We start from the raw sequence: 15044 nt of genomic DNA on the forward strand, positions 1-15044 counted from the left end.
GGAAATGGCAAACTGCTCCAGCATCTTTGCCAGTCACAAAGAGGCAGACAAGACTGAAAAACAATGGAACAACAAGTTTGACAAGGTGGGAGGCTCAGCAGGCATGTACACTGGAGGGAATCTGCACATGGGTTGAAGCACCACTAGAACAGTGGTCTCTGAACATTTTTGTTGTTGATGTAAGCATTATTTCTTTTTTTTTCCTTTTTGGAGAACTTTATTTTTTTATTATTTAAGATTTTTGTTTTTAGTTTACAACACTCAGTTCCACATGATTTTGAGTTCCAGATTTTCTTCCCCCACCCTGCCCAAGACAGCATGGAATCCGATATATCTTCTACATATAACTTTGCATTGAACTTATTTACACAATAGTCAAGTTGTAAAGAAGAATTATGACCAATGGAATGAATCAGCAGAAAGAAGAAACAAAACCAAAAACCAAAAACCAAAACCAAAACAAAAACGAAAGAGAAAGAGAAAAAAAGAAGCAAAAGAATAAAAAAAGGAGAGCAAACAGTTTGCCTCAATCTGCATTCAGTCTCCATAGTTCTTTCTCTGGATATAGATAGCTCTCTCCATCATGAGTCCTCTGGAGTTGTCTTTGAACCTTGTATTGCTGAGAAGAATGAGGTCTATCAAGGTTAGTCATCACAGAATCCATATATCTGTGGTTGTATATAATGTTCTCCTAGTTCTGCTCCGCTTACTCAGAATTATGTCATGTAGGTTTTTTCAGGTTATTCTGAAGTTCATATCTTCCCCGTTTCTTATAGCACAATAGTATTCCATTACATTCATATACCACAACTTGTTCAGCCATTCCCCAATTGATGGGCATCCCCTTGATTTCTAATTCTTTGCTACTACAAAAAGAGCCCCTGTAAATATTTTTGTACATATGGGTCCTTTTCCCGCTTGTGTGATCTCTTTGGGATACAACCCTAGAAGTGGTATTGCTGGGTCAAAGGGTGTGAACATTTTTATGGCCCTTTGGGCATAGTTCCAAATTGGGTCTCTGTACTTTTTGATTGTGTACCAGACCCTATCGGCAAAATGTTTGAGCATCTGCCTCAATATGCATATATTTACATATATATATAAATTATATGCCTGTATATGTATACACATGTATGTATATACATATTATACATATAATGTACTATGTGTTATAAACACACAAAAAGGGAAATTTAAAAGGATGAAATAAAAATGAAATAATATCTGATTCTAGAGACACCAGGGAGTCACTGGAACTTATTAAGTAGAGAAGTGACATGGCCAGACCTACTCTTTAGGAAAATCCCTTCCGCATTTGTACAAAGGATGGACTAGAAAAGGGTAAACCTTGAGGCTGTGTGCCCAATTTGGAGGCTATTCTAACAGTCCAGGTGAAAAAAGGAGGGAGTGAACTAGGAGGGGGTAGGTGGTGGTACACTCACTGCCCTTCGAACAGAACCCATCACCAGAGGGCACTGGCCCAGGCAGAATTTTCTCAATGGCAACATAGCAGCTGCTATGGGTAACTGAGAGACCTGAGAGGCAAAGTTCAGCTTTGCAGGGAACTGACTGGGAGCATACAGGGTGTAACAACAATGCTACTTGCCACTACTGTGGCTGTGTAAGGCCAATAACACCAGCACACAGAAGGGCTGCCAGCACAGGTCCTTTGATCTGGTTTTCCAGGGAAAGCAACTTTAAGGGGTTAATAATCTCGCTCTAATCAAACATACATATATCATTCACTTAGTTCAGGAGGAAAAGCCAGCACCCTGAATTTCAGAGAAAATACAAACAGAAATTATAAGCATACATTATACAAACAGAGCAAATAACACAGAGAGAATTAACAGACAGGCCTCTTATCTGTGTGCCCAAATCACAATAGTTCCCAGAGAGGCACCAACATCTGGATTTTCAAAGCTGGGGGGGCTTCAGCAGCTACCCAGAGTCTAGTCTGGTCAAATCATAGACACTCTTCCAGTGAGTGAGAGCCCCAAAGCAAAATGTTAACCTCTGAGTATATATACCCTTTTAGGGCCTGAAGGCTTCACACCTAATAAGCAAAAGGGTGTGGGCTTGTGGCTTTACACCTAGTTAGCAAAAGAGTGTGGGCTTGGGGCTTCACACCTAGCAAGACTTAATCAAAGGCACTTGATTACTTTAGAATTCTAAAAAAGAAAACAGTAAAAAAAGTCCCACCTTAATTATCATTACACAGGGTCAGGGATGGAGGGGATTGAGTCAGGGAGTACTGAATGGTGGAGTTAAATGGAGAAGTTTTGGGGACAAGCATATGTATGGTTCTATTGGAGACAAGTCCCACTGATGCAGTTTAGGGGTGCTGGGAACCCCAAAATGTCAGGGTACAGGGCAGTGTCACCTGGAATGAATTCATACACTCAAACCATCCTCTAGTCAAGTGACAAAGTTTATTGGGACACTTATAGAAGGGGAGGGGGGGAAGTTCTCAGGGAACCTACAAACTAATGAGGATAATGCTAAAGCTTATATGCAAAAGTTCAGTGAATGGTGTGCCAAGTATGCTGATTAGGTGGGAGGGGTAGGATTAAGGAGTGGTCAGTTTTCAAAGGGATATGTGAGAAGTCCAGGTGCCTTGGGTGCAGGTGCCAGTGGTCTGGGCTGCTGGAATACATAGGAAAATTCAGAGAGTCAACAGAGATAGCTTTGTTGAAGGGACAAAATAGTTCTGTTTATAGTACAGAGGGTTGCCAGAGGCACGGTCCTCGGAGTATCAGGCACCAGGGAAAGAGTCCTTGGGCCAACACCCCTGAGTCTGTACTAATAACATTTATGTGAGGAATTGCAGGGTCAGGTCTGTATGTGCCTGCAAGAAGAAAAGAATTTCCCACAGGGGCCCACTGACATACGGGGTTGTTTCCAGAGACATGGTCTTTGCCTTTTGGGGTCCAGGTCCCATCACTCCATCACCATGATTGGCTATAGTTGTTGTTCATACACCCTTTGGAATTAGGCCACACAGCCTCCAATTCGGAGGCCACTAAGCTAGAACACTGGGTTGGTGTCTAGAGTATAGTGCCATCTGGTGGGCAAATTATACACTATACAGTACTCCCTTGCTGATTAAGTTGACAACCTGTTTTTCTGTAGCTTGTAGAAGGCAGCACAAGAGGCTGTGTGGGCTGCTTACACTACTGCAGTGTTCCAAGAGTCTCATGGGATATGTATAAGGGCATACTCAGTCTACACCTGAGTTATAGATATATTTTGTATTTACTGGTAAGGATGTGTATGTACATGGAGGAGATGACTGAATAAATCAGTCAAAATATCCTTTTAAAAAATAACTGATAAAATGCTGTGTCCTAAAGTTGAACTGTTTTGTTTACATTCCTACATGGAAAGATGACAAGTATGATTCATGAGACCTCAGTATTAGGGTAGCTGAAGGGAATATGCATATATATATATATGTTTATGTATATATATAAGTGAATGTGTATGTATGTATATATCTATGTGTATATATATGTGTGACACAGGGTGAGTTGAAGATGAAGGGAAGATATCTAAAAGAAATAAAATGAAATTAAGGGATGAGAGAGCATCATACTGAGAGAGGGAGATAGGGAGAGATAGAATGGGATGGATTATCTCACATAAAGGTGGCAAGAGGAAGCAGTTTTGTGGGAGGAGGGGAGAGGGCAGGTGAGGGGGGAATGAGTGAACCTTGCGCTCATCAGATTTGGCCTGAGGAGGGAATACCATACACACTCAGTTGTGTATCTTACCCCACAGGAAAGAAGAGGGAGGAAGATAAAAAAAAAATAAAAGGGGGGGAATGATGGAGGGGAAGGCAGATGAGGGGGAAGGTAATCAAAAACAAACACTTTGGAAAGGAGACAGGGTCAAGGGAGAAAATTCAATAAAGCGGGATGGGTTGGGAAGGAGCAAAAGGTAGTTAGTCTTTCACAACATGAGTATTGTGGAAGGGTTATACATAATGATACACATGTGGCCTAGGTTGAATTGCTCGACTTCTTAGGGAGGGTGGGTGGAAAGGGAAGAGGGGAGAGAATTTGGAACTCAAAGGTTTAAAATTAGATGTTCAAAAACAAAAAAAAAAAGTTTTTGCATGCAATTAAAAAATAAGATACACAGGCAATGGGGCGTAGAAATTTATCTTGCCCTACAAGAAAGGAAGGGAAAAGGGGATGAGAGGGGAGGGGGGGGGGTGATAGAGGGGAGAGCTGACTGGGGAACAGGGCAACCAGAATATACGCCATCTTGGAGTGGGGGGGGGAGGGTAGAAATGGGGAGAAAATTTGTAATTCAAACTATTGTGAAAATCAATGCTGAAAACTAAATATGTCAAATAAATAAATTAAAAAAAATAAAAAATAAAAAAATAAAACTGAAAAAAAAATATAAAATAAGAAAGGAAAAAAAAATAAAATGCTGTGTCCTGATCCCGTAACCACATGTGAAGACATCTCATTCAATCGATCATAGGCTTTGGACTACGCTAAAAAAAAGGCCTTGGTAACTGGAGTGACTTGCCCAGGAAGTATGCTTGGATTGACTGAGAAAACTTAATTACAGCCTACACAAATGCAGGTAGGCAGTCACCTAGCAAGGGAATTCAAGCACGGAAATTGATTGGGGAAGGAGAGGAGCGCAGCCTCAGGCCTCAGGATTCCCTGCCTTTGATGAAAGAAGGACTGCTCATCTTCTAGCTGTGTTCCCAGATCAGCAGATGAGTGTGTTGGGAGCCAAGGATAGCTTGGACAGAGATTCGAGAGTCTAGAGAGCTCAGCAGAAAAGTGGTACTATACCTAAGGAGACCGTCTTAAGGACTTTCATGAGCTGCTATCCCCTTTCCCATATGTGTGCTAAGCTTGTGCTTACTTTCCCCTGGACTCTATGAACTGGTAGAATGTCGCAGACATTTGGGGGATGTTTTATACCAACTGTTCTTACTTTACTTCAGTACAATACCTTTCTAAAAGCTAATTAATTAAGTCTACCTGACAATCTACCCCAAATCACGGCAGTACGCATGCTCCCTGGGGCTGAATTATAACATTAGAAAGATATCTCCCCCTCCCCAAACTCTCACAACTGAGGGGACAAGTGGCGACCTGTCAGTGTAAGTGGAGGAATGGAGAGTAGCTCCGGAGAATGGACACGTACTGCCTCCCATGATAGAAGATAAGCTCTTTCTGAGCAAAGCCTGTTTTGCTTTTGCCTCTGTACTCCTAGCACTTTGTATAATACAGGGCACATCACTGGCACTTAATATATGCTTGTTGATTTATGGAATTCTTTAAGATTTCTAGATGTACTATCATGTGAAAACAAAACACATTACCTTCTTTGATAGCAATCGATATTCCTTTAATTTCCTTTTCTGGTATGTTATTGCAAGCATATCTAAGATAGGAACGAAACAAGGCCCTTGTGAGACATTGGTCAAAAGGAGGCTTTTCAGGATGCTGCTCCTTCATCTCCATCTAGACGTGTTTTGTCAGTATGTCTTCTGGCAGCTTGAGTGGTCTCATGCACTTGAGTCTGAGAGGCCCCAACTGTACTCATCTGGGACTTTCTCATACATGGAATGTTGGATTTGGGTTTGAGTGCATGTTGCTTATTATGGAAAGAATTCTTTTCCTTCTCCTTCAACACAGATTAATAAGTGCTTGCTAATTAATCTAACCAGTTTCTCATGGAAAAAGTCCAAAGTTTCAAGTTCATGTGGTTTGTAAGTTAGGCACTCTCTTATTTGGGCTGGTCACTTAGCAGGCACAGCTGGGATTACGTGCAGACTTAATTCATTTTCTTACCCCTCTTTTTAAAATCAGCATTCTTGGGTTGAATCCTGTGGCAAAGTCACCAGAAGACATGTCCTGACCGTGATCCTCATTGTTGGGAGGAAGACCAACATCACTGAGCTCACAGATGAGGTAGAGGATTAGAATATAATTTAGGTATTTAGAGCTGGGCCCCAATGTGTCAACACTGGAAAGGTTTGGATACATAAGACATCAATCCTTTCGAGACCTGGGATTTCACGTGTCAGTCCTAATTGCTCCAGTGTACATGGGTACGTCTATGTACATCTGTGACAGGTCAACTTGATCTTCTGGAGTTGTTGTGACCAACCAAGAATTCACTCCCCTGAGGTCTACCTGGAGATGGGCCTTGGGGATCAGCTAGGATGGGCCTTGGACAGTAGACACAGTCTAGTACTGGCTCTAGTCTTAATATTTTTTCTAGCTCGGTGGGACCTGCCAGGATCATCTCTAGGCCTTGATGAGGTATAGGAGGAAGACTTCAGTGGAGAATCTATATTACCCTTTTGATATTGTTTTACTTATGTCATCTTTGACTAAATTGCTGTTCCACATACTGCTTTGTAGTTTTCATGTATATTTGCTTTTTAAAAAATATGTCTTATTTATTAATAACTGTATTACACTCTAATTTGAAATGATGATATGTCAAATTTCAGCCTTTTAACATTTCCCTAGGGGTTGCTTTGTATCAGAGGTTTGGTTTTTGGTCCACCCTCCACCAAGAATATCATGAGCATGCCAATTACGTGCATACGTTCTTCTGGTACCATAGTATCAGGGCCTGGCACACAGTAGATGCTTCTTGACTTGACTTGCCAGGGTGGTCCGGGCAAGGTCTCTGGTAGGGAGCAAGGAAGCACCCCCAGCAGCCAGTCTTATATATACTCACATCCCAGGTATTGACCTTTCAATTGCTCAAGCTCCCTGCCTCTCTGAGTCTTTGACTTGGGAGGGAAGCATCTTCATACAAGGGAGCACCTTACCTTTAAAGAAGGCAGAAATTGAACTCTCCAATCCTCACTCCCCCTTTGCATCTGCTGCCCAGCCTAGTTTCAACTCCATGGAACAAGATACTCCTGCACCATCCTGTCCCTCCCCATTCCACCCCTTTTCCTGTTTCCTTTTGTATAGTTTCCCCCTTAGATGGTAAGCTAGTTGAGGGCAGGGGCTGTTTTTCTTTTGTATTAATTGTATCCCCCAGCACTTAGCACAGTACCTGCCAGGGGCGTGGGTGCTAATTTAATGTTGTTTGGGTTGTAGTCTGTAAGGTTAACGGGGAATAAGATTTTCCCTGCCCATTAAAAGGCCTCATGTGGAGCCCATTAAGGGAAGCTTGCTTACTTGTAGGAAGGCTTACACACCTTTTGTTAATTTCTAATTAGGCACTGAGCCTATTAGCTGAAAGAGTATATATTGTGAGAGGTAAGCTTTTGCTTTGGGGGTTCGCTTATGAGAAAGATGTGATTCCCTGGTCAAGACTCTGAGTGGCCCTATGTTCAGAGCTTCCTGACTCCTCAGAGGTAAAGGCTCTCTCAATTCAGTGGTGGATGTAAAACTTTGATTCAGGCAGTAGAGCCCTGTCTGTTGGTCTTTATTCCTCTTCTATGTATTTTTTCTATGCAATTAAAGAAGATCACTGACCCTTTTAAGTTGCTTTCCTTAGTAAAGCCGATCTAAGAACCTGTACTAGCAGCCATCCTGGGTATGCCAGTGTGGTTGCCATTACAGAGTCCTTGATTAGGTTTTGCCCCATCCAGCTCCACTGAGAACTTGGAAAAAGAGATCAGTCTTCTGTTCCTGCATTCTCCACAACTCCCAGCCCAGGCTTAGGGACACATATTTATGAGAAGGTTAGAAGAAGCTCTGGCCATAGAAGCCATTCCTATACATGTCAGCCAAAGTGGGAGTCGGAGGAAGTGGAAGTGGAGGAACTGATGTGTTTGCATGACAAACTAAAGCTCTAGTTAGATCAGGGGATCTGAACCTGGAATCTGTGAACTTATTTTTAAACTGTTTTTCTATAATTGGTTTCCTTTGTAATTCCATGTATTTTCATTTTGTACATTTTAAAACATGATTCTGAGAAGGGGTCCAGAGATTTGGGCAGACTGCCAAGCACAGTCCATGACACAACAAAGATTCAGAATCCCTGAAGAGAGAAATGGGTGTAAGGTTGGACCTGTGACTGTCATCGTTTCTCTTCATTACCACACTATCCCTCCAAACCCACGGCAACAAATACGAGTTCACTTAGTGCTTGAATATTTTTATTGGGTGAAAACTACAGACCTCTATCAAAAAACTCTTAAAACTGCTCTCCCTTCCTGCTCTGGGGACCCTGAGCCTGGTCTTGAGGAAATGGTGGTGGCATCCTGGTGCTTGGCCTGCTCCATGGTGGTACTCCCCCTTCCTTTACCTAAGGCTAGAGTTTGCCTTGCTGCCCCCTGCCCAGCTTCCTTCCAAGATATCCTCATCATTCAGCAAAAAGGGGAAGGGGGGGGAAGAGACACAAAGAAATCACTAACAGCTCAATGGGTTAAATCTGCACCCCTGACCCTGTCCACTCTCTATGCTACCAAGAAAATTAGAGAGGATGGATGGACATGCTCATTACACTAGGTCATACCATGTGGGTATGTACAGGGAGCCATGCCCAGAATGAGGATGGGATGGTGGAGGAGAAAGAAGGCTATCTATGTTAATAATTCTTCTCTCCTAACTCCCTCAAGTAGCCATGTTCATTTTCTACCCTCAGAACAATCCTTGGGAGTTTGATTCTTGGTGTCAAACGGGCCATAGCAAAAAGGCCGGGTGAACTGGATCATGATGAGAATGTACAGACCAGACAGGTGTGGGGAGGCAACAGGGCCTGGAATGAGGTCGGCAAAAACATAAACTGGTAGCCCTACCCCTAAGGTTACAGCGGACTCTGGGCAGCAGGCATGGTGAGCGCCATTCACCAAAGCTGGATCTCTCGGATTTCAGAGATGGTCTGGTTGGCCTTCTGTAGGGCCTAAGAAAGAAAAGAAAATCCGTGGGGGCAGCATCACTAGCAGCCCCAGACACTCCCTAAGGATGGGAGATGGGGAGAGGTCTCATATAACATTAGTAGCTAGTTACCTTGAGCATGGAAGCTGCCTCATTTCGCTGTTGGGCCCTGTCTTCAGACTCAGTCAGTAGCCCATCCAGTAGCTGGGCCTTGTACAACTGCCCCACCAGCTCACTCTGCAGGTGATCCTTGACATAGTTCACCAGGAAGTGCATGACTGTTTTGGGGACACTGGATTGGAGGACAGAAACCAGACAGGTATTGGCTGGGAGTACGTCCTACAGGGATGGGGGATACTCTTTAAAGCAGGGAGCAAATGGCCCACAGGAACCCTAGAAAGAATTTCTCTTCCTGGGTTTTTTTAATTGAAAGAATCCTAGCAAGTCAGGTGACCTGGGTTCCAATCCTGGATCCCTATGGATAATTTGCCTTCTCTGAGCCTCAGTTTCTTCTTTTGTAAAATGGAAGGACAGTCGTTCCTTTGTTTTTCTAACAAGGGTGTCATGAAGCTAAATGTAATTATAGATAGAACATGCTTTAGGAAATAAACCACTAGAGATCTATCAAAGTCTGGTTCCTTCCCACCTTTAATCATGACCAGGTTGTTGGGTCAAGGGAGCAGCTCTGATGTAGAAGCCCCTACACACACATACACACATGTATGCACACGTGCACACACACTCCTACCTACCTGTCTTGAATGTTCTTCCGGACAATAAGAAAGTAGGACTGGATCAGTTTGCGGATTACCTCACAGTCATGTTGTTCTCTTTGACTCAGTTTTCTCACACTTGGCATGGGCTAAAGGAGGACACAAGAGGAAAAAGGGGTGCCAGTAAGAGGAAACATGTCCTAAAACACAATTAAAACACAGCTTCTGTGCACCAGTGTCCCAGAGGCTGCCTGGGTGTTATCTCAATGGCCCAAGGTGGTGGGGCCACTCTCTCCTTGCACTGAATCTCATTCTTCTGGGCAGGGTCTCTGGAGTAATGGTGCCAGTTCCAGCATTAGAACTACAAATAATCTTCCTTTATTTGAGGGAGGAAAGCAAGAAGTTATTCCCCTCTCACTACTTTTTTATATTTTTATTTTCAGTTCTAAATTCTGTCCCTCCCTCCACTCCCTCCCCTACCCATCCAGAAGGTAAGAAATGTGATACCCATCACATAGACAAAGTTGTGCAAAACATATTTACACATTAGCTATGTTGCAAGAAAAATACAGAAAATATAAAAAATATGCCTTGATCTGGCCCCCAAGTCCATCAGTTTGCTCTCTGGAGGTGGGCAGCATGTTTCATCACGAGTCCTTTGGAGTTGTGGTGGGTCACAGTGTTGATCAAAGTAGCTTAGTCATTCACAGTTGATCATCATACAATATTGTGGTTACTGTGTACAATGGTCTCCTGGTTCTACTCATTTCACTCTGCATTAGTTCAGATAAGTTTTCCCAGGTTTTTCTGAAACCATCCCCCTCATCTTTTCTTATAGCACAATAGTATTCCATCACATTCATAAACCGCAACTTGTTCAGCCATTCCCCAATTTATGGACATGCCCTCAATTTCCAATTCTTTGCCACCACAGAAAGAGCTGCTAGAAATATTTTTGTACATATACATCTTTTTCTTTTGATCTCTTGGGGGTACAGACCTAGTAGCAGTATGGCTGGATGAAAGAGTATGTTTCCCCCATCACTCCTAAAGATGCTCTAATACAACTTTCCTGTACTCCTCCAACCTGGGGGGAAGCATGAGATGGTACCTGTGATCAATTGCAATTTGGACTTTTAAATTCACTTCACAAATACGTAAGAAAAAAATCACAATCCAGTCTTACACAATTAGGCATAGGCAGAAGCCAAGGTTTCTGGGGCTGCATTTGACAGCACTATACATGTGAGTGAGTGAATGAAAAGCATTTACTAGGCATATTATGATTAATAAGTGCCAAGTGATGTACTAAGCTGGGGCGGGGGGACGGGAGGGGCTGCAGGGCAGGTAAAAAACAAGGCAATACCAGGCCTAAGGTACTTTACATCCTGATGGGGGAGACAATACAGAGAAGGGAATGGTGAGCAGAAAAGAATGGGGAAATTTGTGGGACAGTGAAGGGAACCGTAGAGAAGTATGACTTGCCTTTTACAGAAGCAAAGGTTATGATTTGATTGCAGTTCCCAGAACAAAAGGAGAAGGAAGAGAGGTTTGCCTAGCTACAGCATGGATGATAGGGCTGACCCTTGGCTGTTTTTTTTTTAAAACAAATTTATCAGACCATATCTCCACTCCATCGTCCCAACTTCCCAATCTCTGTTGATGCTGTTGCTGTTCTCTCGGTCACCCTGGTTTGGACTTTAAAGTCCTCTTTGGCACTTTCCTTTCTCCATTGCCCTGATTAGTTTCTCAGCCTTGTCAATTCCACCTTCTCAGTATCTCTTGCCATCTTCTACTCACTCTGCCAATCACCAGAAATTAAGGCTTTACTACTTTTTGCCTAGAGCATTGAAATAGTCCTAACTTATTTTACTGACTCCTGCTTTCCTCTTTCACCTGAATATCAAAGCAATTTTCCTCATGTGTAGGTCTGATTAGATTATGATCGCATTCCAAAACCTTCAGTGACTTCCTGTTGCCTACAAAGGACAAAATGCAAATGCCTTATCCTGGCATTCATGGTCCTCTACCAACTGGTTCCATCCTACCTTCCCAGCCTTATTTCACACTACTACCATATACACAAACACCTTAACCGCCCAATTTCTCAATTTACCTCTGCCCTACCTGAGCTATATCAGATCTTGCCACCACATATAAACATTCTACTTTCATGCTCATGAACTCTGAAATTCCTTTATCTATCACAATCTCTTGTCATTCCAACCTCTCCCTCTGCTTTGCAACCCCAAACCACATTCTTTATCCTCACCATGATCTTCAATCCTTCCACCCCTCAGTTCTTTCCCAGGTCATCACATCTACACTGGCTAAACTTGTATCCCTTCCCCATCTTGACTCCCTGGTGAAGCAGTTGACCTTGACTCTTCTCTTGAGTCTCCAGCCCCTTTACTCTACCATTGATCTTGCCCTGCCAAGTCTCAGCCTTGGACTACTCCCATCATCTGATACCTTTGTTTCTACTCAAATGGTGCTGAATGAAGCCAGAGAAAATCATGAAACCATTAGTGGGGTCCATTATAGGTTTATGTTACATAATCTCAACTGGGTCCTCACTACATCAAGGCAATCCTTTTATATCTTCCTAAGTGGCTCACTATCTCACTCACCACAGTAGCATTTCCAAACCTTTTCATCCCTCCTCAAACCTCCCCTGACTCTCTCCCCATCCTCTCAGCTGAGAACCTTGCCTGATATTTCAATGTAAACATTGCACTCATTCTCTGAGAGCTCTCTCACTCAGAAACCTTTTGTGATTATCATCTTCTCCACTAGTCTCACATGAAGAGGTGGCCCTTCCTGGCAAGGCAAACTCTCCTACATGTAGAGGTCATCCAATCCTGTCCTGTCTTCTCCCACAGACTGGTTCCTCTATCATTCCCACTTACTCATTTGTCAATCTCTCCCTATCTGTTGGCCACTTCCCTATCATCTCCAAACATGCCCCATCTTCAAAATTCTTCACACAATCTATCATCTCATACTTCTCCTCCCTTTTTCTGCCAAAGTCTTTGAGAAGGCCATCTACAATTGAGATGCCTCCACTTGTCTTCCTCTCATTCTCAGTTCTACAGTTTCGCTCCTGACCTCATCTTTCAACTGAAGCTGCTCTCTCCAAAGTTCCCAACGCGCTTTTGGTTGTCAAATCCAATGACCTTGTCAGGTCATTTTCAGAACAGAAAGAAGGTGTTTTTAAAAGGTGTGCTCTCTAGTAGATCAGAGATTCATTTCTATCAGAGACTGGATGAAAGAGCCTACAAGGCCACCTTTGGCTATGGTCTTACAACCTCCTAATGCCTAATTCAGCTTCCCAAGTGATTCCATATTCCTTGTAGAGTGAGCATGAATGAGCACTGCCTAGGATGCTTTCTCCCAACTGTCACTAATAGTAAGTAGTTGGGAGCCTGGGCAGCCTGAAGAGATTCTCTATAGCCCAGTCACCACTGAATGACCTTTCAAAATGGTATTACTGGATACACAAAGTCACTTGTGATGACCTCAACAAAGGGCAGATCCTAGAATTCCAGGGTCTAATGAAAAGGTCAGTAAACTGGCCTATTTCCCTTTCTCTAAAAAAAAAAATCTTTTGCCCTAAACAGGGTTAGGAATGTCTAGTAAAAATGTATAAGCAGTCTCCTGGATCCCTACTAGGAATGGTGTCTGTTATTATTAGTGCTGGATATAGATTTTTTCTGGGTAATTTAGTCATTTTATTAATAAGGCCAGTATACTTGATGTGGGATTTTGATCCTGGCAAAAGTATTCATGGGATTCTGGCAGATAGTTTCCAAGGTCTATGTGAGTGATGAGTCAGAGACTCCATGGAAGGGGATGAGCTAGGAAGCTGAATTGGTACAGAGTTCCAATTCAGGGATCCTATCATTTTGTTGTGCTCCCAGATCTCCTGAAAGGAACCAGGTGCTTTGTGGGCAGCCCCCGAACAGTACCTTTGGCTTTGAAAACCCAAGAGTAGAGAGCTCTACTTCTGTTACCAGAGGCAACTCCAAGGAAAGCTGACGTCCTACATAGGTTACAGGCAAGGAATAGGAACTCTAACTTATGAGAGTTGAGCTAGACCTTAGCAAAGTTTATGATGAAAAAAATCTGTGCTTGATTTTGGAGCTTCTGTATTTGGGTCCTTTCTGAGGTAGTCCCAGCTATGCTGATGACTACCACAATGCATTTATAAGATGTCACACAGGCAGTAAGTGGCAGAGCTGGAATTTGAACTTGGGGATTGTGATTTCAAGTTGCTCATCTCTCTTTCTTCTCCATCCTTCCAGCTTCCAAAATGTCTACTTTGTAGAAGCTATGGTCTTTTTTCATAATGTACAGAGGGATAGAGTCACAATTTAAAATTTTTATAGATGTCACCTTTCCTTTGTGGCTAATCAAATTGATACAATTTACTAGAAAATGTATACATGTACATCTTCATATATAGCTATAGTGATAAATTGAGGCCCTTTGGCTTTAATAGGATCTTTAGGAAGTTTATCTCCCTTATAAAAACCTCTTCCCAGAAGCTAGACTAGCATTCATATGTATTATCTTCTCCAAAAGCCTTCTCATCCTATACTAGCCATTCTGTCTAGCCATTCACTGCCCTAGAATTCCCAGAAAATGGAAAACTAAAACATCAATAAGATGGGACCTTTTCTGTGTAAAAAAGCAAAGCTGGTGAGCTCCCTTCGGTGCTGCAATCCCCACTGGTCATCTGGGAACCAGCAGCCCTCTAGCCTGGCCTGAGAACACAGGCTTCGAAAGCGGCCCAGATACTTGGAAGGCATAGGGGAGACAAAGAGCAGCCCCTTCTATCTCCACACATCTCAAGACCTCTGCTGATGGCAAATTCTGAAGCAAACCTTACTGGCTAGTTCTGCGAGTGCGTGTGAGGGTCACTGTCATAAAACTACTCATTTAAAAGGCAACTGCTATCAAAGGTGGACAAGATGAATGAGAGATTCTGAGCAGTTCCCTTTTTAGTCATTCCTATGAACTCTCATTTCCCCTTCTCCTTTAGCTTTGTAGTTAAAAAATCCTTTGAAAAATATTCTATGCCCCAGAATCACCCACATCAGACAGGAAAGCATGGTACTAGCTCTGTCTGTGTCCCCTTCTATCTGGGCTTTTCTCTCTCACAGATGATCAGTCTGGAGTCACAGGACAGAATGAAACAGAGTAACTACTGTAGGAATGGAACCCTATGACCTGGGTCTCATCAGTCCCATAGACTGAGCTATTCAGTCACACATATGGTAGAAATGAATTTCAACCCCAACAGATCTTTCCACCCCCAGAGAAGTCAGGCCCACCCTCCCAGGTTCCAGTTGAAACCAAATGCCACTCACCGCATATAACAGGTTGATGGCATGTATTCGGCTGGTGCTAGAGGAGACACATAACTGAGAAGATGATCTGGGATTCTCCATTTCCCCGGGAACAGTTTCATCCCCCACTTTCTCACTCTTCCAGCACCTAGAAC

General features: G+C 43.0%; 1 protein-coding gene across 1 annotated transcript in view; it reads right to left on the reverse strand.

Annotated features, from left to right (window-relative positions):
- Positions 1–8793: 8793 nt before the first annotated feature.
- Positions 8794–15044, reverse strand: part of LOC118833147 (dynamin-1-like protein) — a 40935-nt gene continuing 34684 nt past the window's right edge. The window contains exons 14-16 of the mRNA XM_036740550.1: positions 9578–9687; positions 8958–9117; positions 8794–8850 (exon numbers count right to left, since the gene is read on the reverse strand). Coding sequence (XP_036596445.1) covers positions 8794–8850; positions 8958–9117; positions 9578–9687 — 327 coding nt within the window. The remainder of the gene's footprint in view (positions 8851–8957; positions 9118–9577; positions 9688–15044) is intronic.

The sequence above is a fragment of the Trichosurus vulpecula genome (genome assembly GCF_011100635.1).
Source record: "Trichosurus vulpecula isolate mTriVul1 chromosome X unlocalized genomic scaffold, mTriVul1.pri SUPER_X_unloc_2, whole genome shotgun sequence".
Taxonomy (NCBI): domain Eukaryota; kingdom Metazoa; phylum Chordata; class Mammalia; order Diprotodontia; family Phalangeridae; genus Trichosurus; species Trichosurus vulpecula.